This window comes from Chelonia mydas, chromosome 1 (genome assembly GCF_015237465.2).
Source record: "Chelonia mydas isolate rCheMyd1 chromosome 1, rCheMyd1.pri.v2, whole genome shotgun sequence".
NCBI classification, from domain to species: domain Eukaryota; kingdom Metazoa; phylum Chordata; order Testudines; family Cheloniidae; genus Chelonia; species Chelonia mydas.
Genome location: NC_057849.1, coordinates 218,280,503 through 218,297,822, shown reverse-complemented (window position 1 = coordinate 218,297,822; position 17,320 = coordinate 218,280,503). Strand labels below are relative to the sequence as shown.

Sequence of the window (17,320 nt, the reverse complement as noted above, 5' to 3'; positions counted from 1 at the left end):
CACTCAAAAACAAAACAATGTAAAACTTCAGAGCCTGCAAGTCCACTCAGTCCTCCTTCTTGTTCAGCCAATCGCTCAGACAAACAAGTTTGTTTACATTTACAGGAGATAATGCTGCCCGCTTCTTATTTACAATGTCACCAGAAAGTGAGAACAGGCATTTGCATGGCACTTTTGTAGCTGGCATTGCAAAGTATTTACATGCCAGATATGCTAAACATTCGTATGCCCCTTCATGGTTTGGCCACCATTCCAGAGGACATGCTTCCATGCTGATGACGCTCCTTAAAAAAAATGTGTTAATTAAATCTGTGATTGAACCCCCTGGGGGAGAATTGTATGTCCCCCTGCTCTGTTTTACCCACATTCTGCCATATATTTCATGTTATAGCAGTCTTGGATGATGACCCAGCACATGTTGTTCATTTTAAGAACACTTTCACTGCAGATTTCAGAAAACACAAAGAAGGTACCATGTAAGATTTCTACAGTTAGCTACAGCACTCAATCCAAGGTTTAAAAATCTGAAGTGCCTTCCAAAATCTGAGAGGGATGAGGTGTGAAGCATAGAATCATAGGACTGGAGGGGACCTTGAGAGGTCATCTAGTCCAGTCCCCAGCCTCATGGCAGGACTAAGTATTATCTAGAGCAGGGGCGGGCAAACTTTTTGGCCTGAGGGCTGCATCGGGCTTCAGAAATTGTATGGAGGGCCGGTTAGGGGAGGCTGTGCCTCTGCCCCCATCCACCCCCACTTGCTTCTTGCCCCCTGACAGCCCCACCCCCCGGGACTCCTGCCCCATCCAACCCCCCCTGTTCCTTGACTTCTGCCCCATCCACACACACACACCCCACTCCCTGTCCCCTGACTGCCCTCAGAACCCCTGCCCCCGACTGCCCCATCCAACCCCTCCTCCTTCCTGACTGCCCCCCAGGGACCCCTGCCCCCATTCAACCCCCCCCACTCCCCGCCTTCTGACCGCCCCGACCCCATCCACACCCCCACCCCCTGACAACCACCCCAAACTCCCCTGCCCTCTATCCACCCTCCCGCCACTCCCTGGCCCCTTACCATGCGGCACAGAGCACCGGCGGCTGGCGGCGCTACAGCCGCACCAGCCAGAGCGTTGCCCGGCCACCAGAGTGTTGCACTGGTGTAGTGTAGTGAACTGCTCTCCGTAACTGCAACCGGTAGCACATTCCTAAGTGGAGCAGTTTAACACGCTACATCGGCAGCATGGCATGCTGAGGCTGCAAGGGAGAGGGAAAAGTGGGGGAGGGGCCAGGGGCTAGCCTCCTGGGCCAGGAGCTCAGGGGCCGGGCAGGAGGGTCCTGCGGGCCGGTTGTGGCCTGTGGGCCATAGTTTGCCCACCTCTGACCTAGAGCATTCCCAAATGGTGTTTGTCTAACCTGCTCTTAAAATCTCCAGCGATGGAGATTTCACAACCTCCCTAGGCAATTTATTCCAGTGCTTAACCACCCTGACAGTTAAGAAGTTTTTCCTAATGTCCAACTTAAACCGCCCTTGCTGCAATTTAAGTCCATTGCTTCTTGTCCTATCCTCAGAGGTTAAGAACAAATTTTCTCCCTCCTCCTTGTAACAACCTTTTATGTACTTGAAAACTGTTATCATGTCTCCCCTCAGTCTTCTCTTTTCCAGGCTAAACAAACCCAATTTTTTCAATCTTCCCTTTTAGGTCATGTTTTTTAGAACTTTAATCATTTTTGTCCCTCTTCTCTGGATTTTCTCCAATTTGTCCACATCCTTCCCGAAATGTGACGCCCAGAACTGGACTCAATACTCCAGTTGAGGTCTAATCAGCACAGAGTAGAGTGGAAGAATTACTTGTGTCTTGCTTACAACACGCCTGCTAATATATCCCTGAATGATGTTCGCTTTTTTGGCACTAATGCTTTTTTGGCATTACACTGTTGACTCATATTTAGCTTGTGGTCCACTATGACCCCCAGATCCCTTTCTGCAGTACTCCTTCCTAAGCAGTCATTTCCCATTTTGTATGTGTGCAACTGATTGTTCCTTCCTAAATGGAGTACTTTGCATATGTCCTTATTGACTTTCATCCTATTTACTTCAGACCATTTCTCCAGTTTGTCCAGACCACTTTCAATTTTAATCCTAACTTCCAAAGCACTTGCAACCCCTCCCAGCATGCTTTCAGAAGTCTTAAAAGAGCAACACTGATGTGGAAATTACAGAACCTGAACCACCAAAAAAGAAAATCAACTTTCTGCTGGTGGCATCTGACTCAGATGATGAAAATGAAGATGCATCGGTCTGCACTGCTTTGGATTGTTATTGAGCAGAACCTGTCATCAGCATGGACGCATGTCCTCTGGAATGGTGGTTGAATCATGAAAGGACATATGAATCTTTAGCGCATCTGGCATGTAAATATTTTGCACCGTCGGCTACAACAGTGCCATGAAAACGCCTGTTCTCACTTTCAGGTGACATTGTCCCCATGCAAATGTAAATAAACTTGTTTGAGTGATTGGCTGAACAAGAAGTAGGACTGAGTGAACTTGCAGGCTCTAAAATTTTAAATTGTTTTATATTTGAATGCAGTTATTTTGTATATAATTCTACATTTGTAAGTTCAACTTTCATGATAAAGAGATTATACTACAGTACTTGCATTAGGTGAATTGAAAAATACTATTTCTTTTGTTATTTTACCATGCAAATATTTATAATTAAAAATAAATGTAAAGTGAGCACTGTACACTTTGCATTGTGTGTTGTAATTGAAATCAATATATTTGAAAATGTAGAAAACATCCAAAAATATTTAAATAAATGATATTCTATTCCATTTAAATAAATGGTATTCAATAAGAATTCCACTGTTGTTTAACAGTGCGATTAATTGCATGATTAATCATGATTAATTTTTTTAATTGCTTGACATCCCTACTAAAAAGTTATTGCTTTAGCGTTACAACAATAATCAAAAGATAAATACATGCAAGGCAGAAAATGGTATGTTAATACGTTTTCCTTCATCACGTTAATTTCTTACTTAGGGTGAAAGTCAGTGCTGTCTTGACAGCTCTGGGGTCCGACGACCTTTGTTGAGCCAGAGAGCAGGTTCAGCAGCAGAGCGAGTTTCCTGTGGTTAGTGCCTGATTCTCCTCTCACTTACACTGGTGTAAACTGAAGTCAGTGGGGTTACACGCTTGTGAAAGAGAGAGCAGGATGAAGTCCACTCTCTGCCCGTGTGCTCCGGATATGGAGGGATAGAATATGGAGAGAGAATACGTGCTCCCTGATATGGAGGGATGACAAGCTAATACATTCTCGAATCCCAGTGAGTTCCTGGCCTCTGCTGTTACTTGTAACAAATATGTCAACTGTGCTTTGGACACTTACCCACTAGCACTGGACCTGAGACAAACAACCAGTTTCACACAGGCCACCAAATGCTGGTGACTATCATCTATCAGCTTGGCTTATATTTGTACCAATGTTCAATAAGCAAACATCAGTACCTCATTACTTGTCTTCTGAGCCCTCTAGTTCCTCTTCCCTTCCCAACTGATAATGATAAGGCAGCCAAGAATCTTCTTGTATGATCCTCCCTCACCCTCTCCAAATACATCTTCTAAGTGGAATCGAGGAAGACACAATGGAGTATATGTGAGTTCTGGCAATGTCCTCAGACCATGCCCCTCTCCTTCATGTTAGTTTCTCCCACTTCCCCCTGGTGTAGGTCCAGTAGTAGAAGTTCAGGAAGAGAACAATGAGGCTGAGGATGTAGAGGAAGACTGCGATATTGAAGCCATCGGGGAACGGGCACTCTGTGAAGAGGTTATAGGAGGAGTGAACGGCGATGGCCACAAATTGGCACTGCCAGTGAGGGAAAAAAACAGAAGCAGGATTAGAGATGCTGCATAGCAAAATAGTCAAACTACAACTGACTATTGGTCCTTCCAGTCCAACATCCTCCACTAGCCACATCACAACTGACCATTGGTCCACTCAGTCCAGAACAAGCCTTCTTTTAGACTGGAGCAGGTCAGGTATCCCATCTCCCACCATAGTGGAGGAAACCATTTATTCACCAAGTCCAATATTCAGCTTCTACCATATTGAAGGATATCATGGGTCCATGAAGTACTGGATCCTGCCCACTACCATGGGGGAGCAGGAAATTAGTTCATAAAGTTTAGTATCCTGCCCCATGCCATTCAAGAGCAGATCACTAGTCAGTCTTCTTTTGTGTCCCTTCTCTGTTACTGTCCAGTAACTGATGCTTTGGGATAGGTGTCTGAAGGTAAGGAGAATCCTTCCTTTCACCAGATGGTGTTCAGTTTACACCTTTAAACATTTGGATTGAGAGCCCTTTACATTTTAGCTTAGCCAGTGTAACTGCAGCTATTACTCTTATTCATGTAAGCATCAATCCATTTTTTATCTTACTAAGCCATTTGCCTTAATATCTCGCAGCATGGAGTTCTATACATTGAATGTATGTTGTGTAAACACATATTTCCTTTGCTCTGTTCTGTATTTTTAAATCTTTCATTCATGCAGTGCCTTCTTGTCCCTGTATTACAGCACATGGTAAAAAAGAGCTCTGTAACAGGCTTCTTTACACCCTTTATTATTTTAACTTTACAATATCTCCTCTTACTCTTCTTTAGTAACTAAATAATCCTAGTCTTCCTAATCTCTCTTTGTATGTGGAATTAACTCCCCGCTCCCCCAGGCACATGGCTGTAATCATTGCCCTTCTCTGGACTATTTCTATTTATGTCGTAGCCTTAAGCAACCAGAGAAACACATGGTTGAAATGTCAGGATTTGCCACATCCTCAGAGATGAGGAAAGGAGAAAGCCAAGAGAAAACAATTTAGGAGATAAGGCCTACCATTTTTGTGTTTTGTTTTTTTAACCTGGGTGCATACAACCTAAATCCACACTAAGGAATCAAAATAAAAGGAGGTCTGATTTCCACAGTTATTGGACAACCACAGCTCCCACAAACTCCAGTGATCACTCAACACTTCCACACACAAAAATCAAACTACTTGTTAAGGACTTTGGAGGTGGGGAGGTGGGGTATGGAGACAGCCACCATACACAAGACGTCAAATCTTCCTGATGAGGAATCAGTGGTTGGAATGATCTTCCCCCAGAATCCCTAGCTGAAATGTACTATGCTGTGATGCAGAAAGCTCTTTTATAAATTGGGGTGGGGAGGGTAACGGATGTGTAAAAGTCTTCTGTCTGTTTTCTTCCCCTTGTGGAGATAAAACTTGTCTGGAAAAAGTCACTGTAAGTATTGAAATGTCTCTTGGCTTATTCCTGAGTACCACTCAACCCAGACTTCTCCCTGATCAATTGCAATAGGACACCTAGGGAGATGGCCATTCCAGTAGGTTAGACCAGGGATGAGAGAGCCAGGGAGGGGACAGACAGAAAACTGGTGCCACTCTATCCCAGGGCTGGAGAGGGAGGAGGTGGATGTATGGAATTAATTACCAGCTGCAGGATGGTAAGGTAGCGTTTCCACCACAGGTAGCGCTGCATTTGTGGTCCCAGGCTGGCCAGCCCATAATACAGGTACATGAAGATGTGCACAAAGGAGTTCAACATCCCAATGAAGAAGGCTGTGGGATAGAGAATACAGGAAAGCAGGAAGAACAAGGCACACAGAGTCTATCAGACTCATCCTCCTGTACTGACAGACACAGTCCCCTAGGTAACATGTCCAAAATATTGTTCCCTTGTGACCCATACATGTGTGACACCCTTCATTTACTAAACATCACCAAGAATGCCCTGGAAACATGACCCATCATCTTATACCATCTCACACCCTCCAAGGAGCACCCTACACCACCCTGCTCCCTCTGTGTGGGCCCGAGCCATAACTGGTTTCTAGAAGGAACAGACAGGAGGTCCAAAGACAGAGGAGGGAATGCTGGATTGGATAGTGCAGATCACTCAGATACCAAGACCTTTTACAAAACTGCTTCCCATGCAAAAGCACCATGAATTCCTATGCCAAGCTTGGCTCTATAGTTCTAGCATTGTGCATTAGGGTGGATTAGTCAGAGGGGGCAGTCAGGCTAGACAGGGAGTGGGGAATAGTCAGGATATGAGCTGGAGAGTGAATGGGACAGTCTGGATCTGGGCACAGCAGTGAATGGGACAGGCCCTAGCTGAACAGAGAATGAGGGCAGTCCTGCTCTGGGAAGGAAAACAAGTAGGTGCAAACTTAGGCTTTGAACTTGGTGTTCTCATTTCTGTCTGGGCAGTGAATGGGGCAGTCTTGTCCTGGATGAGGCAGTGATTAGAACAGTCTAAAGGTGGACAGGACAGTCCAAAAAAGCATCCAACAGGTGTCAGTGGTGATACCCTCGTTTCTCACTACCAAAGTGGATAATGTACAGTGAGGTTTCTGTCCACTAACCAGTCAAGATGCAGGGTTCAGATTATCTCCAGAACAAGAGAGAGGGAGACAAAGTACGCCCAGTGAAGTGTAGCTTACCCTGTCCTCCAGGCACGTATTTGACACCAGCCCACCAGTTGAAGAGCATGGTGCCATGATGATACACATGCAGGAAAGTCACCTGCTCAGGCTTCTTGCGCAGAATGAAGAAGACCTGAAAGAAGTCAGAAGAGAGAAAATCTTGAGTTCTTCTGTATGTGTAGACAGGGCCTAGGAGTACAAGGGGCTACGGGTAGCCAGCACTTGACCTGAAGCACCCCAACTCCATTCCGCTTGCATCTTGGTGACATATCATCCTTCCCTTTAGAAGCCAAGCTGAAGACTGGCAAATCCAACACACACACGGACCTTATGCTATTTGGAAGAGGAGAGGCCTTCCACAAAGCCTCAGCCATCTGTACCTTGGGATTCCACTGCAGACTCTCTCAGTGGTTACCCACACAGATGGGCCCAAGACACAACATCTGGATCCATACCTGAACGTCCATGTAGTTTGGAGGTGTCTGGATCTGGGGTTTTGTTTGAGGTCCACGATGCAGAAGCACAAGTTACGTATAGTCTACTAGCACCGGAGACAGATCTCCAGGGGAGGCATCACATTGAGCAGCCAGGCTCTGATGGTGTTCCCATGAGGAAAGAGGGTGATATCAACCAATCATATGCTGCTTTGTCACTACCAGGAAGAACTGCTTTCTGGGCAGTGGTGACTGGGATGATTTGTTTGGTGTTTGTCCTGCTGTGAGCAGAGGGTTGGACTAGATGACCTCCTGAGGTCTCTTCCAACCCGGATCTTCTATGATTCTATGACTGGGGGAACAGCCCATATCTGCTACTCAGAATGCAGAGGGGTAGGCCAGCCCATTAGCCATGCAACTTTCACTCCAGTTGATCCAGTTCATAGGCAGTCCCTACACTAATAAAGTCTGGGCATAGAGGGTGTCAAAGTATTCCCCAGCCAGGATTGGTTCTAGGGGTTCTAGGCAATCCAGCAAACACCCTGCCCTTGCTGACCAGTTCCCCCATAGGGTCCAGTCTGCCATTTGAGGTGCAAGGGAAGGTCTGGTATATTACTATGGAACAGTTGGCCTCCATGATGGAAATTCAAGGTGAAACTCACCCGGGGCACAAACCCTTATCCCAGGATCAATGGCCTGGAATAATCTCATTTTGTCAATGCACATGCAGCAGTGGAGAGTCTGGGGCACCTACATAGTCCTAGGCTGTTTACTCTTCAGCTTAATATCATACTTTAGTCAGAGGGACAATGACTAGCCTCGGTCTCCTGCAAAACGGGCAGACACTACAATAGATTTGACTAATTGGTGAAATTAACCCTGCACCCACATTTGGGGAGTGGACTCTCCCAGCGTGTGGGTGTGTAACCTCACCAGTCCCTCCCCCACCCACCCACCGCTCAGGTTCAGATTTCTCCTTTTGGCCCTGCATGAACCCCTGACAGTCTGAGTTACCTAAACATCAGAAAGTGTGTTTGTGTAAAGGGGGCTGATCCTAGATTTAAAGGGAACGTCCACTCAGAGAATATGATGTCAGGTATGCAGTCATTGGGACAGAAAAGGCACAGCCAATGCTTGTAAGGAAACTTACTGGGCTGATGCCAGTGGCAAGGCTAGAGGCTTGAAGGCAAGTGGTTTCCATCTGACACTACCCTGAAGCTGTGTCCTCATCCCATGACAGTGTCAGGATTATTCCCTGAAGCGTGCAGACAGCGTGTGTGTGTGAGAGAGAAAGTGAGTGTGTACTGAAAGGCATCAGCCACATACAGAATAAATACAGCGCATTGGCCTTGGCACTATGTCTTTGTCCCATGAGGGGGCTCAGAGCCAACGGTTTATTACAGAGCCTCCGCCCCGTTATTTTGGCCAGGCCCACCTTACCGTATCAAGCAGCTCGATGACTTTGGAGAAGAAGAACCACCAACACACTCTCGCCATCTGCTGGAAAAGACAAGGAAATGCCATCTGATACCGAGACAAAAATCCTTGTTCAACACATATCTGTCTGCCTTAGGGAACATCTACACTTAAAACGCTACAGCACCACAGCTACAGCCTCGCAGCTGCGCCGTTGTAGTGCTTCAGTGTAAACACGCACTACAATGACGGCAGGGGTTCTCCCATTGCTATAGGTAATCCACCTCCCCGAGTGATGGACCAAGGCATTTGGAATAATTCTTCCAAGCACTGGGGGCTAGGCCAGCATAGCTATGTCTCTGGGGGGGTGGATTTTTCACACCCCTGAGAAACATAGCTATGCTGATGTATGTTTTCAGTACATTGTCCCCTGAGGGTCTTATACGGCTGACTTTCTTCATTGTATCTGACTGTCTTCTACATAAAATCTATAGGCATAATGAAGTTCCGAGTGGACTTTATGGATCTCCCTTTTCACAGGTAAAAATTCAGCCTGCATTATTTATTTTGGTTGGTTGGTTAGTTGATTTGCTTGTTTATTTTTGGTGGGGCAAGGGCAGAGTATCATTTCATTGATTGCCAAGTATTTTCAGCCTCGTGGCAAAGCAGTGGACTCATCAGCATGGGAGGCGGGCCCAAGCCACAAATCCAGATCCACACGTATACTCATTCAAAGCCTGGCTGTATTTGCAGACAAATAGGAACATGGCAAAACTACAGAATTATCAAAAAAAATCATGGATTTTGTAATGAAAATTACTGAATCCATAAGCTTTTATGAACCTCAGGTAGAAAATACAGACTTATCCATGTGCCATGAGTTAGAGAGATTCCTTGAGTGGTGAAGCAAATCTTTTAGTGAAATGGATTTGAAAGTAGAGGAATAGGAGCAAAAGCCTTCTCAGGACATGCAAAGGTAGCCAGAGTGCAGTTTGGCACCATTCTTCCAGCAAAGCAACCCATCTATCTCTGAAGAATGAGAGGGACCAAAGACTAGTTCTGTATGAAACTGTACCCTCATTCCCAACTTGCTTTGGGTGTAATCCACTGGCTGACACAGGTAACTGTAGTTGGCCAAGACTGAAGTTACGAGGAACTGAAAGAAAAGAAAAAAAAACTAATAGGAGAAACCCATTTTCTGTCCTGCATCTATCCCATCTTTCATATTCCCTTGGTCTCAAGGAGATTTACATTGTAATGCTAGGTAACCAGTCCCAATCCAAGACAGGCTGCTAGTGATTCAAATTCATCACTACAGCTACAAATATTTGCAGATTTTTTTTTCTATCTGTCAGAATCTGAAAGTGAATTTCTATATGATCATGTTTGTTACCCATTGCCTCAGATATTTGAGTGCTTGAGCTTTTCTAGAATGAAGAGTGAATTATAAGCTTGAGAATTCTCTGAAAGCAAATTTTGAATTGCGTATTGGATTGTAAACCTCATCATTCCTTTTGTGTTGGTAAGCTGCATTCGTCATCTAATTAGGGAGCTGAAACCATACCACGTGGCCCCTATAACTGACTGGTCAAGGATGAGAAGCGAATATTCACTTTTACCTGGTTGTGAGCAATCTTTAGGACTCGAACTGTTTGCTAAATACATTTGCAATTCTTTCTGAATAAGTGTGAGAATTTCATGATCCTTCTGAAAACAGTAAATAAAAAGCCAAGTTCATTAGTTAGATCATTCATTTCAAATGTACTCAGCTCTAGTCATTTGATGGGTATTCAGTGACGCACATGAAAAGAGTTGGTAGATCTCAGTTCGGTTCCTAAGGGAAAGTTGCCCATCCACAAACCCCAACAACAATAAAAATAAACATCCCTTCCACTACCAGTGGCATTAATTTGCACCCTTGTTGGAGGTCTCAGCAAACATAATTGCAAGAGTTTGGAAAATAAAATTCCTCTCACGCCCTCACAGATAGACCTGGTCAGGCTGAGGCACAATGTATGGGACAAATGTACATCATGTGTTCTGTAGCTGCTACATAATGGATATTATATTCCAGGTTTGTCATTAAGAGACCTTTCACCAGCATTAATTCTCTGAAACTTGAAGGGATGGTGTATTAAGGAAGGTTGAAACATGGGAGAAATTGTGTTTGCCATACAGGGTATGTCTATACTACAACTAAAAACCCATGGCTGGCCCAGGAGTGCGGGGCTCAGGCTAAGGAGCTGTTTAACTGTGGTGTAGACATTCAGGATCAGGCTGCAGCCTGGGCTCTAGGACCCTGAGAGATGGGAGGGTCCCAGACCTCAGGCGGCAGCCCAAACCGGAATATGTACACTGCAATTAAACAGCCCCTTAGCCTGAGCCCCTTAGCCCAAGTCAGTGGGCACAGGCTAGCCATGGGTTTTTAGCTGCAGTATAGACATGCCCCACGTTGCAACCTTCCCTAACGCGGGTGTCTAATTGCAGTGTAGAAATACCCATAGAGCAGTGGTTCTCAAAGATATTTGATCGCGCCCCCTTCTTTGTGTCTGTAGTAGTTTATGCCCCACCCCCCTCCGGGCACCTGTCCAGCAGCTGCCACTCGTCGGCCACCCAGCTCTGAAGGCAGCGCTGCCACCAGCAATACCAGACCACCCTTACCTCTGCGCTGCTGCTGGCAGCAGTGCTGCCTTCAGACTGGGCACCCAGCCAGCAGCTGCTGCTCTCCAGCCACTCAGCTCTGAATGTGCGCAGTAAGTTTTTTCCCCTAAAGCTTCTCACCCCCACTCCTGCCCTCCAGAATACATTCCGTGCCCCCTCAGTTTGAGAACCTCTGCCATAGAGGATTCACCACAATACATATTTTACAGAGTAGAATGTGCCCTCTAGTGGCAGAATGAAAACATATCCTCGTCACCTGTTCATCAGAAAGAAAAGGAGTACTTGTGGCACCTTAGAGACTAACCAATTTATTTGAGCATAAGCTTTCATGAGCTACAGCTCACGAGCTCACAAAAGCTTATGCTCAGATAAATTGGTTAGTCTCTAAGATGCCACAAGTCCTCCTTTTCTTTTTGAGAATACAGACTAACACGGCTGTTACTCCGAAACCTGTTCATCACAGAAGGAGTTTAAAGGGCTCCTGCTTCAAATTCCCCCCCCCCAAAATGTTTATCCAAATGGAGCTGATCCATTATCCTTACCTCATAGAACATATAGATTGACAGAGCCACCAAGGTCAGATTATAGGCAGTCAGCAGACCCTTTAGCCTCAGTGGCTCCCGCTTCCGCATGAGGCGTGGTCCCAATGCCACAAATACGAGGTAGAGGGTGAAGAGCAGTGTGACTGGAAGAGGAGAGTAAACCAGGAGCCAGGGGTCTGTCCTTGGGTCTGCAAGGCAAAACACGTTGCACAAAAGCAAAGAACAGTGTGGCTTGTGGACCTTGAGAGGAAAATAGACTTTATATCTAAATAAACTGCTCCTGTCTTGGATTTTAATTTCTCCCCTCCATCCCTGGGGTCTGCCATATTTTTTCTGTCTCCCAGATAACCCCCACACTATATTTGTTCCTCTTACACCCCATCTCATAGCACAGTGTTTTGGCGGAAGAAGGTTGAACACTTCTCTGTTAGTGCTGCCATGAGGAGGTAGCTCAGCAGGATTACAGCCCTGCCATTCCCCAAAAGTACTGCCTTAAACCTAACATGTAGCACTCTATGATACACCAGCCACAGAACCCACACCCAGGTCCACAAAGACATCTCAGTCCTCATTCACTGATTCTCCTATTCTTCCAGACCTGGCCATCCACATAGCTTTGCCAATGTGCCTCAGCATCCCCTTATCTTTCCCATCCTTGAGTTCCACATGCAGCCTCTACCAATGGCCCCCAATCCTGCCCTGCTGCCCCCTGATTTTCCAGCCTTGGACTCCCCATACAGCACTGCCAATGCCCCTCAGTCCTGCCCTGCAGCCCCCCTGCTATTCTAATCCTGGGCTCCCCACACATATAGCTCTGCCAATGAATGTCAGCCCTCACCCATTATCCCGGTGCTGAAGATCCACACAACACAGCGAGTTTGTTTCATCACCTCCTTTCTTTTCCATTCACCCATTCCTTACACAGCGCTGGCAATGCTCCGTAGTACTGACCTTCTCAGCTCCCTGTCCTTCAGATCTCCTGTCTCCACAGATATCCACTTGAAGGGTCTCCTGTTACTCCTGCCATGGACTCTGATGCCAGAACTCTTCTAATATTCTACTTCTGGGTTCCACAGTCTGCCAGTGCTCCTAAATCTTCACTCAGAAGCCCTTCTGCTATTCCAGTCCTGGGACCCACACAGCTCTGGCAACATGCCTCTCAACTTGCCTGTAGAATTCCCTCTTTTTTAGTCCTGAGCCCCCACTCTGCCACTCAATGCTCCTGAAGCCAGATTTCAACCTTCTCTTATTATCCCAATCCTGGGCCAGCACACAGAGCTGCCAATGCACCTTAATTCTGATCTGCAGCATATTCCACTCCTGACATGCCACACTACTCTGCAGCACCTCCTGTTATTCCAGTCCTGGGTCTCTCCTAAGTACACCCTGATGACTCTGCAAACATTGTTCACTGGTTTGTCTCAACATTTCACTTGCTACCCGAGGTAGGATTGTACCTGGGTCTTCAGCAGTCAAAACCTGAACTCTAACCACCTGGTCTATCAAGCCTGGCCATGACATACCTATGCACGTTTTAAGACGACACTTTCCATGGTATTTCAGAGTTTACAAGCAGCAAGATGCACTTCTTGCTGGACAGACTTTCAGAGCCCCGCGCTGAACCCATAAAGGGCTGCCTTCTTTAACCTTAATCCAGTGTCAAGAAAAAAGTTACATTAACTGTAGTTTGTACCCCAAATGCATTCAGAAACCAAAAACAATTCTTTAAAGTTTTAGGTGAAAAGACTTTATCTAAACAGCAAATTGAAAAAAAGGAGTTGCAGTCACTGTGAACCAATATGCACTAGTCACTCATCCCTGGAATACCTTCTATTTAGGGTGACTGTATGCAGTAACCATTGTTGATACAATGCATTTTCAGTTAGCATATGCAATGCCTAGAACAGCATAGCTGGATAGCCACTAGTTCATGAGGTGTCACAACATACATCCTCATGGGGTATAACATTAACCCACATATGCATCATCAATTCAAACATGCAAGTTACATTTATGCAAAAAAACCTAGCCTGTTAAGTGTGGAGACAGTTACCAGTATTACAATACTAGACAGATATTGTCACTGGAAGCAAACATGTATACACAGAACTTCTAAAAATACAGTATAACAGTGCAGCATGTTTGGGGTACACTTGTACCCCACACAATTTTTGATGCAGAAAAAGTGTTTTTATGCTAAATTAAAATTTTCATTGAATTGTGTACGTGTGCTTAGGTGACAATGTCTAAAACAGTATAATTGGAGGACCACTACTTTATGAATTATCAGAACATGTATGCTCGTGGGGCACAACATTACTCTACAAATGTGGATGAGGATTAAAGGGTTTTCCTTTGCGAGAATGAAGATGCTTAAATCCCTACCCTCACCCCACAAGCTGGTGTTTCCCTGGGCTATAGCTCAGGGCTCTAAAGAAGCTCAAGATCTTGGTAGGGAAAAGTGAGATTTTGCCATGTGTCCAGGGAAAGAAAGTGAGCTCAAGTGGGGGACAATTCTTATTAATGGTTTGTACTTTCCATAGTGCCACCTAATAATATCCTTGGGCAATTCCCATGCAAGGCAGCTTCTCCACCTACCTCCATTTTCAAGGGCCCATTTGTAGAACTCTTGAATTTTCTGCCAAGTTGAAGCCATCCCGGATCCCTGAACGGAAAGCAAAATAAGATTTAACTTGTCTGTGATCACCTAACCCCATTTATGCCACCCCAGGCTCCAAGTCCTGCAGTGTGCAGAGCCTTCTGGTTACTCATAGACACAGGTTTAGGACTCAAGCTGGTCAAAAAAAATTGTCTGGGGGAAAAGAGAATTAGCAATTTAAAAAAATTACAATTTAAAATTGTGTTGAAATTTCAACAAATTTTCATAGAATTATGGAAGTGTTAGGCTGGAAAGGACCTAGAGAGGCCATCTTCTGCAGCCTCCTGCACCTGAGGCAGGACCAGATATACCTGGACCATCCCTGATAGGAGTTTGTCTAACATATTCTTTAAAACTTCCTCCGATGGCTGATAGGACAAGGAGATCCAGGACTTCTGCTCTGCTCCAGGCAGGAGTGTGTCTAGGTATAGTTCTCTGTCTGTGCAGAGCAGGCATAGTTGGATGCTTGAAATGTGGGCTAGTGGGTATGCTTGCCAAGGTGTTCAACTGGGGAAAAGGTATTTTAAAAAAAAAGCATTTTTCTTTTAAAGGGGAAGGAGGGGATTCTGGCATCTGTGACCCCTGGACAGTGGAGTTCAGAATAGAGAATGGAGTGGCGACTATTGTGGGGGCAGGGGCATTGTGGAACAGCTGCTGGAGGACTGTTAGAATTGACACAGGTAATTCAGTGTCTACACTAGCACTACATTGGATGGAAGAAGGTAGACTTTGGCTTTGCGTTATTGGGGGTGTTGTTATTGCATTGATATAACTGGGTGCCTGCATCACAACTTCCCTTGGAAGCAAGTAGGCACAGGATCTTCTGCCAGCTCTCTAGCCAACCAGTGGTGTGGTGAGGGTGGAGAGACTAGCTTCTCCTTTCTGCTTATCCCCAGCTGACCAGGGCTCCAGGGTCAGAGCCAGCCTTCCCAGCACTGCTATTTATCTGTGGAGGTGGGTTCCACAGCGACAACAGCTGCAGCTCTATCTGCATACAGGTGCTTTATACTGGTATAAATGTATCTACACTAGGGGTTGTACAGGTGCAACTATTTCGGGGGGAGGGGGGTGAGGAAAGACACCTCTAACTGACATAGTGTACTAGTACAAAAATGAGGACTAGACCAGGCTTGACACTATGGGCCAAATACTGTTCTCATTTACATCATTGCAAATCTGGAGGAAAACCATAACAGTTAAAGGTCTCATTACAGATTTACATTGGTGAAACAGAGCCAAATTTGGTTCTCACTACTTAGGTGTTTATAGCGCTCCTAACACCTGAGAACCTAGATGCAATCTGACAGGCACCCAATCATACTCTAAAACGTACATAGCAATCACCCTCGAAGACACACCCAAGACTCTGTCTCTCTCCCACACATGTAGCAATCAAACACGCACCTCCACTTTCATTTTGTCATTCTCACACACACACCCGGGCATTGATACCCTCTGACACGATCACTTATATACACACTGTGACACAAAAGGTACATGCTCACATCACCTGGACAGAAATCTCCAGCAGAGATCTGTCAAGGGATTAACAGCTGACTCTGAGTCAAACCAAGGAGGATTTCTTTGTGGTTATTTATATATATACATACACACACACTTTACATACAGCCCAGCCTGCTCCGCTCCAGCTCCTTTTCTTCCACAACAGTGAGCTGAACCCCCAAGTGAAAGAGAACCCCATTACACAGAGCAGACTTACCTTTCCAGGGGAGATACTGTAACTTCTCTCTTTTTCCTGGAATACCGTCAGGGTGCAGAAACCTTTCTAGTCCCGCCTGACACACCCCAGAGACAGCAGAACAAAGAGCTGCCAGAGTCTGTGCCACTGAGCAGGCACCGTGTCATATTTCCCTCTCCTCACCTGAACAAGGTGTCTCATCCGCTAGGTTCCCACACAGATGCTCTGAATTCTGGTTCCTTGACAAGATTCAGGGTGTAATGTTCACCACCAGTGACTGTGAGCTGCAAGCACCACCATTGCTGAAGGCCGTCTCTGACTTTGCCTGATCTGGAGTTACATCACATTCCCCTCCCCCACTCCGTTTCACTGCTCCTCACGTGCTTTGTCAGATTAAGGGACTGGAAGGACTGAGAAAACAAAGGTTGAACTGGGCTGAGCTTCCATAGGAATGAACCTCTGACCTTCGGCCTCGTGCCTGGGAATGATGCCAAGTCTTCATGTTCAGAACCATGAAAGCCTTCTGTATTCTGCCTCAGGGGCATGCTGTGGCAGCTTTTCAAACCCTGAGAGACGGGGAAGGGTGGGGCGACTTGATTGGGCAAAACTGGAAAAAGTACTGTTGGCAGCACTCTTACAGAGCGCTCCCTCCCACCCCCACCCCGCTGGAGGATTTGTTAAATTGAATTTTCCATCTCCAAAAGTAACACGTCCAAATCAGATGATGACAGCGGAGAAAGTGCTGAGAGCACCCGGCAAATAAACCCTCACTGGGATGTGGGATGGGGACACAGAGCATCTCCTTCATTATTTCCAGCCTCCATCCTTGGGGAGAAGCATCATGGAGCATCTTTAAATGAGACAGGGAGAACTCCCTGCACAATCACCAACTTTCATTCTTCAGGTGTTTTAAGGTGGGTTCAATGCTACCACCAATGAGCACTGGCTGGAAATTCCCCCTCTGTGATCTCTAGCTTCCATTCCTGAGAGCAGGATTAACTCTTTGGAATCTATGATTTTCCCAGTGAATGTGTAATATCATGAGATTCATAGCTTCCAAGGCCAGAAGGGGACATTGTGAATAATTCCTAGAGCAGATCTTTTAGAAAAACTTCCCATCTTGATTTAAAAACTGGCAGTCATGGAGAATTCACCCGATACTTGATCAGTTATTCCAATGGTTAATTAATCTCACAGTGAAAAAAATTACACCTTATTTCCAGTCTGAATTTATTTAGCTTCAGCTGCCAGCCATTGGGTCATGTTATACTTTTCTCTGATAGAGTAGAGAGCCTATTTTAAAATATTTGTTCCCCATATTGGTACTTTAGATTCTAATCAAGTCACCCTTTAACCATCTCTTTGTTAAGCTAAATAGATAGACTTAAAAAACTCAATCCCTATAAAGCATA

General features: G+C 45.6%; 1 protein-coding gene across 2 annotated transcripts; it reads right to left on the bottom strand.

The window, feature by feature from the left end:
• Positions 1–2,874: 2,874 nt before the first annotated feature.
• LOC102932502 (elongation of very long chain fatty acids protein 4) lies at positions 2,875–16,243 on the bottom strand. Of its 2 annotated transcripts, none has more exons than XM_027819325.3 (8): positions 15,930–16,243; positions 14,149–14,215; positions 11,551–11,738; positions 9,423–9,503; positions 8,372–8,428; positions 6,516–6,630; positions 5,504–5,631; positions 2,875–3,866 (listed from the first exon to the last, which is right to left on the bottom strand). In XM_027819325.3, exons 2-8 carry the CDS (start codon positions 14,204–14,206, stop codon positions 3,696–3,698), a joined length of 798 nt encoding a protein of 265 aa, XP_027675126.2. In that variant the 5' UTR covers positions 14,207–14,215; positions 15,930–16,243; the 3' UTR covers positions 2,875–3,695. The 2 variants fall into 2 exon arrangements, with proteins under 2 accessions (XP_027675126.2, XP_027675125.2); XM_027819324.3 differs by having other exon boundaries at positions 16,092–16,243.
• Between the last annotated feature and the right edge of the window lie 1,077 nt (positions 16,244–17,320).